Source organism: Scomber scombrus, unplaced genomic scaffold (assembly GCF_963691925.1).
Source record: "Scomber scombrus unplaced genomic scaffold, fScoSco1.1 SCAFFOLD_423, whole genome shotgun sequence".
NCBI lineage: Eukaryota > Metazoa > Chordata > Actinopteri > Scombriformes > Scombridae > Scomber > Scomber scombrus.
The window spans coordinates 1-12,640 of record NW_026910275.1 but is presented as its reverse complement, the minus strand read 5'-3'; the positions used below and the strand labels follow the sequence as shown (position 1 = coordinate 12,640).

General features: G+C 43.5%; 1 protein-coding gene across 1 annotated transcript; it reads right to left on the bottom strand.

The window, feature by feature from the left end:
- Positions 1–780: 780 nt before the first annotated feature.
- LOC133976841 (titin-like) lies at positions 781–12,271 on the bottom strand (the record flags this gene model as incomplete). Its single annotated transcript, XM_062415039.1, has 18 exons — positions 781–941; positions 1,235–1,519; positions 1,639–1,816; positions 1,935–2,053; positions 2,311–2,453; positions 2,600–2,756; positions 3,468–3,770; positions 4,491–4,794; positions 4,867–5,051; positions 6,172–6,474; positions 7,468–7,648; positions 8,472–8,590; positions 9,204–9,328; positions 10,028–10,181; positions 10,268–10,573; positions 11,383–11,579; positions 11,731–11,836; positions 11,972–12,271. Coding segments are annotated over 18 exons (3,626 nt in total), but the record flags the coding sequence as incomplete, so codon positions are not given.
- Positions 12,272–12,640: the final 369 nt, after the last annotated feature.

Sequence of the window (12,640 nt, the reverse complement as noted above, 5' to 3'; positions counted from 1 at the left end):
GATCAGATTAGTTTTCAAACATTCCCTTACCTTCATCATCTTGGATGACTACAGTCATCGGCATGGATGGCTCACTCTCTCCCATCAGGTTGGTACATTTGATCCTGAACTCATACGTCAGGCCTTCTTCCAGGCCCTCCACTGTCATGGTCATTTTGGGGCAGATCTCTGCGTTGCAGGGCTCGAAGGCTTGCTGGTCTTGCCTCTTCTTCTCCACAAAGTATCCGATGACAGGGCTGCCTCCATCATTGCGAGGCGGCTTCCAGGCCAGTGTGATGGAGTTCTTGGTGCGTTCAGTGTAGTGGAACTTCTCGGGGGATGATGGTGGACCTGCAGAACCCACACATTAACTTTCTATTGTGTACTGCATCTTCTTATTGTGCTTCTATTGTGTTGTGTTATCTATTTATTCTGTTTTATCTTGTTGTGCAGCACTTTGGAAACTTTGTGTTTGTTAAAATCGTGCTATATAAATAAAGTGGATTGGATTAACAATTTGTCTTTGCAATAAAACACAATATTTTATGTCATATTTCACTTCTTTTTTTTTTACTTGAAGCACAAAGCCCATTTTCAACCTACACCTAAACACTGAGGTCTTGGTCTGTTCATATCTTGATCAGAATCCAGTGATTTTAAGACTCACCCAGTGGGTCCACAGCCTTGATGGGTCCCAGCTCGACGGGCGGTCCCAGGCCATACTTGTTCTTGGCGATGACGCGGAACATGTAATCCTGTCCCTCCATGATGCCCACACATTCACACTTAGATGAGGCGGTTTCAATAGGCCTGCCTCCATGTGTGCATCTTGACATCTCTGCGCTCCACAATGAAGCCGGTCAGGTCGCTGCCTCCGTCGTCGTCAGGGTCGTCCCAGTTCAAGAAGATCATCTTGCGAGTGACGACCACTGGTTTCAGGTCTGTGACGGGTCCGGGGACGTCTGTGGAGAGAACCACATGTTTCTTTTGGTGTTCTTTTTTTTCATAGCATCTATTTACTGAAAGTTTACTCTTAATTTTCAGGAAGGGAGGGAAAGAAGGAGGGAAGGAAGGAAGGAAGGAAGGAAAGGAGGGAGGAAGGAAGGAAGGGAGGAAGGTACGAGGGAGGGAGGAAGGGAAGGGAGGAAAGAAAGGAGGGAAGGAAGGAGGGAGGAAAGAAGGAAGGGAGGAAAGAAAGAACAGTCAAAAGAGACGGGGTCAATTTGACGGGGCCTCAACCTGCATTTCTACTCACCCATGACTTCCACTCTGGCTGAGGCAGATCTGGTGCCACTGGGGTTGCAGGCAGAGATCTGGTATTTGCCACTGTCCTTCCTCTGGGCGCTCTTGATTGAAACAATGCTATTGTCGCCCTCTGTGAGGATCGCCACATGGTCTTTATCAGGTTTGGCATCATCCTTTGTCCAACTGATGGATGGGTAGGGTTTACCAGTGACAGTGGCAGGCAAAAGCAGCGTCTCTCCTGCTCTGATGACCACTCCTTGCTTGATAGACATGTCCATATCAACCACAGGCATCTCTGCAGAAGGGAACCAGTAACATCCACCAACAAGAAGTTAGGAGGTTTATATCCACAAGAGATTATATGACATTAAACCAAATTAAACCCCACTCTCTTTCTTGTATTTGCCAGCTGACCTGCAGGATTCTTGACGATCACAGACTCTGTGAATCCTGGTGTTCCCTCTCCTGCAGCATTGCATGCAATGACTCTGACCAGATATTTGGCTCCTTCACGGACTCCATAGACAGTAAAAGCCTTGGTCTTCCAGGGACGCTCAGTAGACCTGGACCAGTCTTTAGTACCGGTCATGGCCTGAAGAACACCATTAAAGAGAGAAACATCAGTCTGTGTTGCAGTGGGAAGTTATAGGTATATATCTTTAAATGAGATACTCATACAAAGCTGAGATCAAGACTGTTTGTGAGCTTACCTTATCCACTTGGTATCCCAGAATCTCTCCTCCTCCATTGTCAGCAGGTGGGTCCCACTCCACGTCGATGGAGTAGTCAGTGGTTCCCACCACTCGGGGAACTGGAGGCCCAGGAGGAACTAAAAGGTTAAAAACACAGAAAGATCAGACATGTTAAGTCTGAGACTGAGTTCCTGTTCATGACTGTTATGGTGGTTCCTCCGAAGTGTTCCCCAGGTTTCCAATCCCTGTTTAATCAAGTGTTTTAACTAGTACTTCCACAGTATGTAACTATTTCAGAGAAGGGGACAACAAATAATACGTATTATGACAACTAAACGGAATATACGGAAACAACACACAGATCCATACAGACTGTTTAGACTGTTTTACGTACGAATTGGGGCTTGAGCCGTTTTAGGGTCAGAGGGGACACTGAACTTCCCGGGGCCGGCCTGGTTTTCAGCAGCCACCCTAAAGATGTAAGTATATCCATCCAGAAGACCTTCAACGTTGAGTTCAGTGTCAGCGATGATGTTTCTGTGGACCAGGAAGTAAGAGAATATTCAGACAGGATAATCACTAAAATGTGCCCTGATATATATCTCCATACAATCAGCCAATATTAATGCTAACTTTTGAGTCAAAGGCAGAAGGAAAACAGGTACATTGTTGAGTTTCCTCACCTGTTGACACGAGTCCAGTGAGAGCTGTTGATCTCACGGCGCTCCACCCAGTATCCCAGGATGGGGCTGCCATTGTCATTTGGCTCGTCCCAGATGACCAGCATACTGTCGGCTGTGATGTCATCGATCTCTGGCTTTTCAGGAGCATCGGGAGGTTCTGAGGAGAAGAGAGCGGCAGCAGATAGTCATACTTGATTCATGCTGTTATCTTCAAGTTCAAGTTTTAAATAGCGAATAATACCTATATTTGATGGGTGTGGAAGTTGGACCCAATTACTCTATTTACTTATAATTATATTTTGAAAACACTATAAACAAACAGCTCATCATTATTTACTTCTACTTCTACATAAACAAAATATTTTATTCCGGTTTGTTACCTGAAATGAAACTAAATATTTACAGCAGATGTCAATAAGACGTCATACATACATACAAAGAATGAATCCCATTATTCCTTCTCAAATCATAAAGAACAATTTAGAAAGCGCCTCAATCACTAACAGTTTATAGCTTTGTAGTATAAGAATTAAATTGTAAACATAAATGCATGCTAAGATAAGGAGCAAAAAGGACCACTGTGTTCAACACTTAGATATTTAATCTAAAATGTATTTATCAAAGCAAAAGTCAACATGTGTAAAGACTGAGACTTCATGCTATTTATGAGCTGCAGAGGGAAAATAACATGTTAAGGCTTAATACAATTATATATACAGTTTAGATGTGTATGACTAGTTAAAAGAATAATTCAATTACTACTTCAAATGAATATAGAGCCTCTTAAAATTATAGTCGGCACCACAGTAATTGGGATTAATCATGTCTCAACATGCAAATTCATACCCGAGTCTGAATATCTACATACCGAATGGATTCTTGGCAATGAGCGGTTTGGAGACGCAGTGTGGACCGGCACCAAATTTGTTCTCAGCCACAACCCTGAAGATGTACTCCTTCTTCTCGATGAGTTTGGGCACCAGGTAGCGGCATCCTATCAGCGTGGAGGTGACGGTGCTCCAGCCAATCTCCAGCTTCGAGTTGTCCTTCTTCTCCAATGTATAGTTGATGATCTCACTGCCGCCGTCATCCAGAGGAGGATCCCACTTGCATATCACTGAGTTCTTCCGCACCTCCTCAAATCGGAAGTTGACCGGAGGCCCAGGAGTGTCTGCAGACAGGTGAGCTGGTCAGTGACTGTTTTAACTAACTGATAACATCATTCATTGTTGTCACTAATTCATAATGAATCTATTGTATGTATTCTATAGCCATGCTAGAGGTGAGGTTTAACCCTCCTGTTGTCCTCAGGTCAAGGAAGGAAGGAAGGAAGGAAGGAAGGGAGGGAGGAAGGAAGGAAGGAAGGAAGGAAGGAAGGAAGGAAGGAAGGAAAGAAAAGAAGACAGGCAGGAAAGAGGAAAGGAAAGAAGAAAAAGTAAGGAAGGAAGGAAAGAAGAAAGACAGTAAGGAAGGGAGAAGTAAGGGAGGAAAGAAGGTAAGAAGGAAGGAAGGAAGGAAGGAAAGGAGTAAGGAGGGAGGAAAAGAGGAAGGAAGTAAGGAGAGAAGGAAGGAAGGAAGGAAGGAAGGAAAAGAAGACAGAAAGTCTCCTTCCTTCTTTCCTTCCTACTTTCTTCCGCCCTTCCTTCCTCCCCCTTTCTTCTGTCCTTCCTTCCTCCCTCCTTTCCTTCCTCCCTTCCCTCCTCCCTTCCTTCCTCCCTTCCTTCTTCCTCCCTTCCATCCTTCCTTGACTCGAGGACAACAGGAGGGTTAAATGTGTTACAAACACAAAAAGTCCATATCTGCCTTTGACACATATTCCTATCTACCTACACAGACACATTAATTACAGTTAAATGTAATAAAACAGACTAGAATAGACTAAAGTTCGTACCGAGCACGTTGACCTCGCAGGTAGCAGAGGCGATGCCGTGGTCATTCTCCACTTTCACCATGTAGACGCCGTGGTCCAGACGCATCGAGTCCTTGATGACAACAGTGGACGTTCCCCTCCGGCTGTTGTCAATGGTCAGTCGCTCATTCAGTGTCGGGTAGTCTGTCTCTTCCACCTCCGCTTCCACCACCTCCTCCTTCTTCTCCTCTCCTTCTTTCTTCTCCTCCTCCTTCTTCTCCTCTCCTTCTTTCTTCTCCTCCTCCTTCTTCTCCTCTCCTTCTTTCTTCTCCTCTTCCTTCTTCTCCTCCTCCTTCTTCGCTCCCTCTACCTCCTCCTTCTTTTTCTCCTCTTCCTTCTTGTCTTCCTTCTTCTCCACCTTCTTCTTCAGGGGTTTTTCGGGCCTCTTGCGGAGCGGCTCCGGCCGGATCACCTGGTTGTTCCGGTACCAGGTGATCTGAGGGTATGGAGAGCCGGATATGTTGGCGTCCAGGCAGATCTCGTAGCCTCGCTTCACATTGAGGCCGGACTGCAGGCTGCCACTCAGGAACACTTTCGGAGGATCTGAAGGAAGAACACAAAAAAATGAACAAAAGTCGACCTGTAAATGTGGCATTAGAAGAGGGAAGTGAAAGGAAAGAGATGAGTAGGGGAGAACGGGGTTGGTTGTCACATTCATCAGATCTCGGCCTCTAGAGGGCGCTGTTGTTAAAAAAGTTTTGGTACTGAACGTTTCAGAGTTTAGGTGAGATGTTACTTCAGATCATTTCTGGAGTAAACTGCTTGACATTGAGGTGAGAGGACATTTAGTGTTTTTCATGTGAATGTATATAATGTAATAAAACAATTATTACCATTAAAAAGTATGAAGAGAGAGCGATAGTTAGGTAGGTTTTTTTCTTAGCTACGCCCATAGACTGTATATATAATGGACGTAACATCCGTGACGTCACCCATTGGTTTGTGGGCTGCTGCTCGGAGGCCAATAGTATCGGATCTGAGCAGCACCATCTTGAAAATTTTCAGGTGCATGCTGGGAAAAATAAAACCACGGATTCTACTTATATGGGCATCAGGAGGAGCATGAGGCGCCCTCCTGAACCTGTGAACCAATCAACCTGTCAATCACCACGTAGCCACGCCCTAATGCATACCCTGCTTTATCGTCACATATAAAATCAGGGAGGCCAAAATGTCCCAAATGAACATCATACTGCATTGAAGAAGGCTTTAAACTAGCGATTGAGACCATAAACACATTTTGAAAACGTTTACTGAGGTTAGAAATCAAGTGAGAAGTTGATGAATTGTTGATGACATTTTAAATATTTTTTTAAGACTATACATTTTTTATTTTTCCCCATTAAAATAACACAGGGACAACCAACCTCCATGATGTCTTACTACCAACCTCATAGTAGGGTTGTTTGTCACAAGTGCACAAGACATATGTGACGGTTCATATCTCTTAAACAGAATCAGCTGAAGGAGAGTAAGACCTCTCTATTCCTACCTGATGCTTTAGACTTTCATTACAAATCAAAAGGGAATCTACTCCGTTTAGAGTATATGAGGAATTCAAAGGAAAGTAAAAAGTGTGACTACCAACCCTGGTCTCCCCTACAATGAAGAAAAAGTAGAAGAAAAAAGTAGAAGACAGTCAGGAGCCTGTGTTTATACTCACCAACAGCATCTGATGCCTTGACATACAGCGTGCCGCGAGACGGCTCACTGACTCCTGCTGCGTTCTCAGCTCTGACTCTGAAGGCGTAGCTCTTCCCCTCCGTCAGCCTCCTCACAGTGTAGGACAGGACAGGCACCAGGAAGTCGTTGCACCTCTCCCACTTGTCCTCACCCTTCTGCTGCCTCTCCAGGATGTAGCCCATGATCTTGGCGCCACCATCGTACATCGGAGGCTTCCAGGTGAGTGTGATGGTGCTGCATGTAGGGTTGTGTGTCTCCACATCAACAGGCGGGTCGGGAGCATCTGGAATGAGACAGTTAAACTTCTACTGAGCACAAGCTGCCAGAGTTGTGATATGCAATATATTTATAGATGAAATCTTCATTATTTTCTATTAAATTCCAAAATGTTTCTGTAATTTAACAGATTTAAAAGTTCTACCCAGGAATTCATATTGCAGGATTTTCTAATTTCCTTTTGAAAAAATCTACAAACGGCAAATATTTATGGAACCAAAAGATTTTCATCAAATCAAATGTATTTCTCCTTTACATATAAAGTCATCATGTATCACAGTGGTTCTCAACCTTTTTGGGGTCCTGGACCCCTGCATATTTATTATCTACCCTGAGGACCCTCCCACCCGATCTGGGGGGGGGGGGGGATGATGCAGGTTGATAGAAACAGTAGAAACTGCTTTTTAAATTGTATTATGGCATTTATTCACTCTTTGAGGCAAAATAAGAGTTTTCAGTTGTAACTTAGATATACGTAACAAATATGTGCAACAAAACAGAATTTGTATTCAGTAACTTTCAGATATATTAAACAACTGAACCTTGCCTTTCAAGTTAATGAGTTTTCCAACAACACCTTCCTGCAGATGTTTCAATGCATTTCGTGCATTATAAGGAAATGAATGGTGTATGCCCACTGAAACAGTAGGGGGCTCATCATTTGAAACGGATGCAGATCGTGTTAAGTTTGTATTAACAGCGTCATTCAGTAACTTTTAACAATGCAAACGTGAGCGAGATCTCTTATTAAATTACTATAAATTAAACTTGTGAAACAGATGTAATTAGAGAACCTCTGTAGTTTAGGTAGATACAAGTCTCAGTCACATTTGAGTAAAATAATCCTATTCCTATAAATGTCATAGGATCTTTGTTTAAAAGCTATTTTATTTTCACAGACCCCTTGCAATTACACCACAGACCACTAGGGGTCCACAGACCCCCGGTTGAGAAACACTGATGTATCATACCATACATAAAAAGTCAGAGTGTCTCTTACGTTTCTGGTCCTCAGCGATGACCGGGTTACGGAGCTCGATGAACTCTCCTCCTCCAATCTTGTTGACTGCTTGGACTCTGAAGTAGTACTCTCCGTTAGGGATCAGGTCTTTGACGTTCCAGCACACCTTGTTCTCCCCGGACATCATGTTGACATAAGTCCTCCTGCCGGCCTCACGCCGCTGTCAGAGTACAGTATGATTAACAAACTAAACAACACAAGCAACATCATTTTATAAAAAAGATTTAAGAGATCGAGGAAGAATCATGGGATGAAGTATTAACTAAGATTAAACCTTACTCGATTAATGCAAGGCTCCAACTGATCCAGAACAAAATAGTTCACAGATTGCATTACTCTAAAACCAGATTAAACAACATTTTCCCTAATCTCTCTCCACTGTGTAATAGATGTAATGCAGCAGAAGGTACTCTCTTTTGGACCTGTACGAAATTGCACAACTTTTGGTCCCTCATTTTTCAATCGTTTTCTGCAGCCTTTAACATCACTGTAACACCTGATCCTGAAACTGCTCTGTTGGGACACTCATGGACTCATGGACAAAACATGGATGTAATATACGTATTGCTCTGATTCATGGTATGATTGCTAAGAGATGTATCCTGAAACTCTGGAAGTATGATTTAGCTCCCAAGTTTGAGACTTTCTGGCAATCCTCTTAAGTTCTCCAGGATATGGAGTCCATTGCTAGAGCATATGAACGACCAATGATACTCTCTTTACCCTCCAATCCTGCTTACAGACTGTTGTACAGTGGAACATGACACTGTCGTGATTTTTGCCCCCCCCCCTTTTTTATTTATTTTATTTTTTATTGTCATTAGTTTTATTTTTCTTATCTTTTTATTTTATTTTGCTTTTTATTACTGTCTATGTAATGGTCACTGTCTTCTTGTCTCTTACTTGACGTAATTTAAATTGAAAATTCTCATAAATAAAGTGTTCAATAAAAAAAAAAAAAAAGATTTAAAACCATCACTGACCTGTAAGACATAATGAAGAATGGGGCTGCCGCCATCGTAGTCAGGAGGATCCCAGGACACTTTGCAGGAGCTCTTTGTGATCTCTGAGGCCACAATTTCCTTGCATTGACCAGGAAGACCTGAAGACAGACAGAGACATTATGAATTACCTACTGCTAAGCAAGAAGCCCTCACATTTGTCTTTAGGTGTCCCATGTGAGTGATTTAACCCTCCTGTTGTCCTCGAGTCAAGGAAGGAAAGGAGGAAGAAGGAAGGAAGGAAGGAAGGGAGGAAGGTAGGGGGGATGAAAGAATGAGAGAAGGAGGCAGGGAGGAAGGGAGGAAGTAAAGGAAGGAAGGAAGGAAAGAAGGAGGGAGGGAGGAAGGAAGGACAGAAGGAAGGAAGAAAGGGGGATGGAGGAAGGAAAGAAGGAAGGGAGGAAAGAGAGAGGAAGGAAAGAAAGAGACAAGGAGGGATGAAGGAAGGAAGGACAGACGGAAGATAGAAAGGGGGATGGAGGAAGTAAAGAAGGAAGGGAGGAAAGAGAGAGGATGGAAAGAAAGAAAGAAGGAGGGATGAAGGAAGGAAGGAAGGGAGGAAAGAAGGAACGGTCCCGGGAGGACGACAGGAGGGATAAGAAAATTTGATGGAACAAATTAAAGAGAAAAATCTGAGAGCTTTAGAAGAAGAACATTTTCTAGCATGAAGCTCAGCGATGGGTTCGAGGTTGTAATGTGAATGTGTTTAAGTACCGATGACTTTGACGTTGATGGCGGCGCTGGCGGCTCCGAGTTTGTTCTCCAGAGTGACTTTGTACTGTCCTGCATCAGAATGAAGACTGCTCTCAACCTCCAGGTGACAGGAAAGATACTCCTTCCTGTTGAGGACAAACGGAAAGATTTATTGATAACTAATTGGTGGAAATTGTCTTTTTTTTACACTTGAATAGTACAAAAGCAATAAAGAAAATTACAATGTAAACCAAGACTTTATTGGTTAATCAGGGACTGAATATAAACTAAAATAAACCTCAAATATTGGCTGTGTTCGAAACCGCATACTACATACTTCTATACTACATACTAAACGACCAGATAGTAAGCAGAACGTTTACACTGTAGTAAACTAGACGATTACCCACAATGCATTTCGTTCCTACCTGAGCTGCAATCAGCAGGCTGAAGCTGATTTAATTTGAGCTCTAACTCTGTAAATATACCACTTTATCGACATTTCTAACCTTTTTAGGCGGGAAAGTAAAGTTTCCCTTTAGAACCACAATGTGACGCTAATCTGTCCAAATAACACCTGTTTAAAGTTTTGTTCCTGCGAATTCGGAGCCACTCAAGTTAGCCGTAGCGAGTAGTCAGCTCTTGATGCATACTCTGCATTTCTGGAGAATCTAGTAAACCATCCGGGAACCTCTCCCATACTCTAAATCGCATACTACGCAGTTGAAACACACTACATACTTCAAATGATGTCAGAGTTTGTACGAGTAGTAGGAAAGTATGCGGTTTCTAACAGACACATTGACTTTGTAATTGCATTTCTGGTTTATATCTGATCTGCTGACCTGAAGCCGAGGCGCTCATCAGCCTTCAGCTCCTTGCCGTCTTTGTGCCAGGTGATCCTGGGTGACGGGACGGCTTTGAAGGGAATTGGGATGTGCAGCTTTTCTGTTTCCACGACAACCAGGTCCAGAGTCTGGAACTCGAGTGTCGGGTTGCCTTGAAACACAGAAAACAACAGAAGTCAAATAAAATACTTGTGTTAATGTTAAGCTGGCATGTGTGAGCCCAGCAGACGTTCTTACAGTCGGACTCTTTGGCAAAGACGTTTTCAGAGATGTCGGAAGGCTCGCTGACGCCAACGGCATTGATGGCTCTCACTCTCAGGATGTATTCTTTCTCAGGGACGATGCCCTCCTCGATGCGGTACTTCAGCTCCTTCACTGGACGGGAGTTGACCCTCATCCATTTCTCTGTCCCGGCAGCGCACATCTCAATGTGGTAGCCGCTGATTGGGCAGCCGCCATCTCTCTGCGGAGGCTTCCAGGCGATGGACAGGAAGTCCCTGCTGGCTCCGGTTACATGCAGCTCAGTGGGAGGAGAAGGCACGCCTGGAGGGGACAGGTGGTTTCATTTCATTATTATTATTTTACTTATTGGGTTATTAATACAGATAACAGACAAGTTGTGTACCATGTTTCAATCATAGACTCATTCAATCATGGATTCTACTTATATGGGCATCAGGAGGAGCATGAGGCGCCCTCCTGAACCTGTGAACCAATCAACCTGTCAATCACGGCGTAGCCACGCCCTAATGCATACCAATATCATCAAATATAAAATCAGGGAGGCCAAAATGTCCCAAATGAACATCATACTGCATTGAAGAAGGCTTTAAACTAGTGATTGAGACCATAAACACATTTTGAAAACGTTTACTGAGGTTAGAAATCAAGTGAGAAGTTGGTGAATTCTCCATTGACTTGTATAGAGAAGGAAGTCCTTTTGACACCAAAACGGTCGCCCCCTGGTGGCCTTTTGATAGAATGCAGTTTAAAGTTACTTCCGCGTTGGCCTCATTTCAGAGGACCGGAGCTCCCCGCCTGGTTTCAATAAAGATTTTGAATAATTACAAATCAGTATGTTTAGATTAATGCTGACCAATAACTTCTCTTCTCTTTGGGTTGCAGAGAGGTAGAAATGACTTTAATATTTGGGGGTAAAATACACCCTTTTTTCTGGGATAGACTTAGATATGGGGTGACACTGCACTTTTCACCTGTAACATAGAATTATAAGGCCAAGTCTCCTCAATTGAGCCTGAATAAACTCTTCTTCTTCAACTTAATTTCAAGTCATTTATTTGTCGTTACTGGAGAAGGAATTTCTTTATCTCATGTCAGATTTTCCAGCCTACCTGTTGGATCTTCAATAGTGAGGATCTCAGTGGGTTCGCTGGGATGTCCGACACCAGCCTCATTCTCAGCACGGACCTGGAACTGAACCTCTGTTCCTTCAATAACGTCCGTCACTCTGTATTTACAGTCGGGACCTGAAGTCTTTCCACACTTCACCCAACGAGTTCCAAGTTTCTCCTTCTTCTCGATGGAATACCTGCAGGACAGAGTTCATATCAATCTAATATTAACCAACAGAACAGTTTATTGCCAAGAGAGAGAAAAACATCAAACTTTACTTGTAATGGAGTATTTTTAAAGCTGCTTTTACTGAAAACTGGTATGGTGTCTACTGGCTGAAACCCTACCTGAGGATGGGTCGACCACCATCGTTCTTGGGCTCCTCCCACTGCAGGTCCACATATCTTTTGGTCACAGCATTGACAGTAAGGGCGTATGGTGGCCCAGGAGTAGCTGCAAGGAACAGAACAAACCTTTTTCATCCTACATCAACGGAGCAAACAACTTAACTTCCAATCTTTAACTTTTAAATGGCAATGAAAGATAGACAATAAATCTCTATGCAGCTTAAATTCCTCTCCAACTTACTGAAAGTGTCTTTGGCCAGAACAGAGTCGCCCAGCTCGCAGAACGGTCCGACTCCCACGGCGTTCTCAGCTGCGACGCGGAACACGTAGAGCGATCCCTCGTTCAGCGGAGTCACGCTGTACTTCAGCTCTTTGACGGTGGTGTCCACGGTCTGCCAGCCTTTACGCCGGACGTCACGCTTCTCCACCACGTAGTTGGTGATGGCTGAGCCTCCGTCACGCTCGGGGGCCGTCCACTTCAACTCAGCGCTGTTTCTGCTGATGCTAACCACGTCCAACCAGCGAGGAGCTGAAGGCGGGTCTGAGGAATTCATGAAAGAATGAAATGAGTTTCTGATAATCACTATTTTATGGTCAAAATGTCAATTCTCAAACCTATAATCTGTCATTCATACTATAATAACTGCATTTTAGAGAGTGATCTTAACATACATGTGGATAATATGGCCGACAGTAGAGCCAAAGAGTTTTTAGATCAGTTGGAGTGTTTGTCTTTAAAACAGCATCTTAACATGGGACTCAGAAACATTTAATTATATAATATGGTCTTTAAATCAATATATCCTCTGTCACTGATCTTACTCTGTCTGACCTTCACTGTCTGTTTCTAAACCTTCGTGTTGTTCTCACGGGTCAAATTGACCCTGTCTGTTTTGACTGTTTCTTCTTT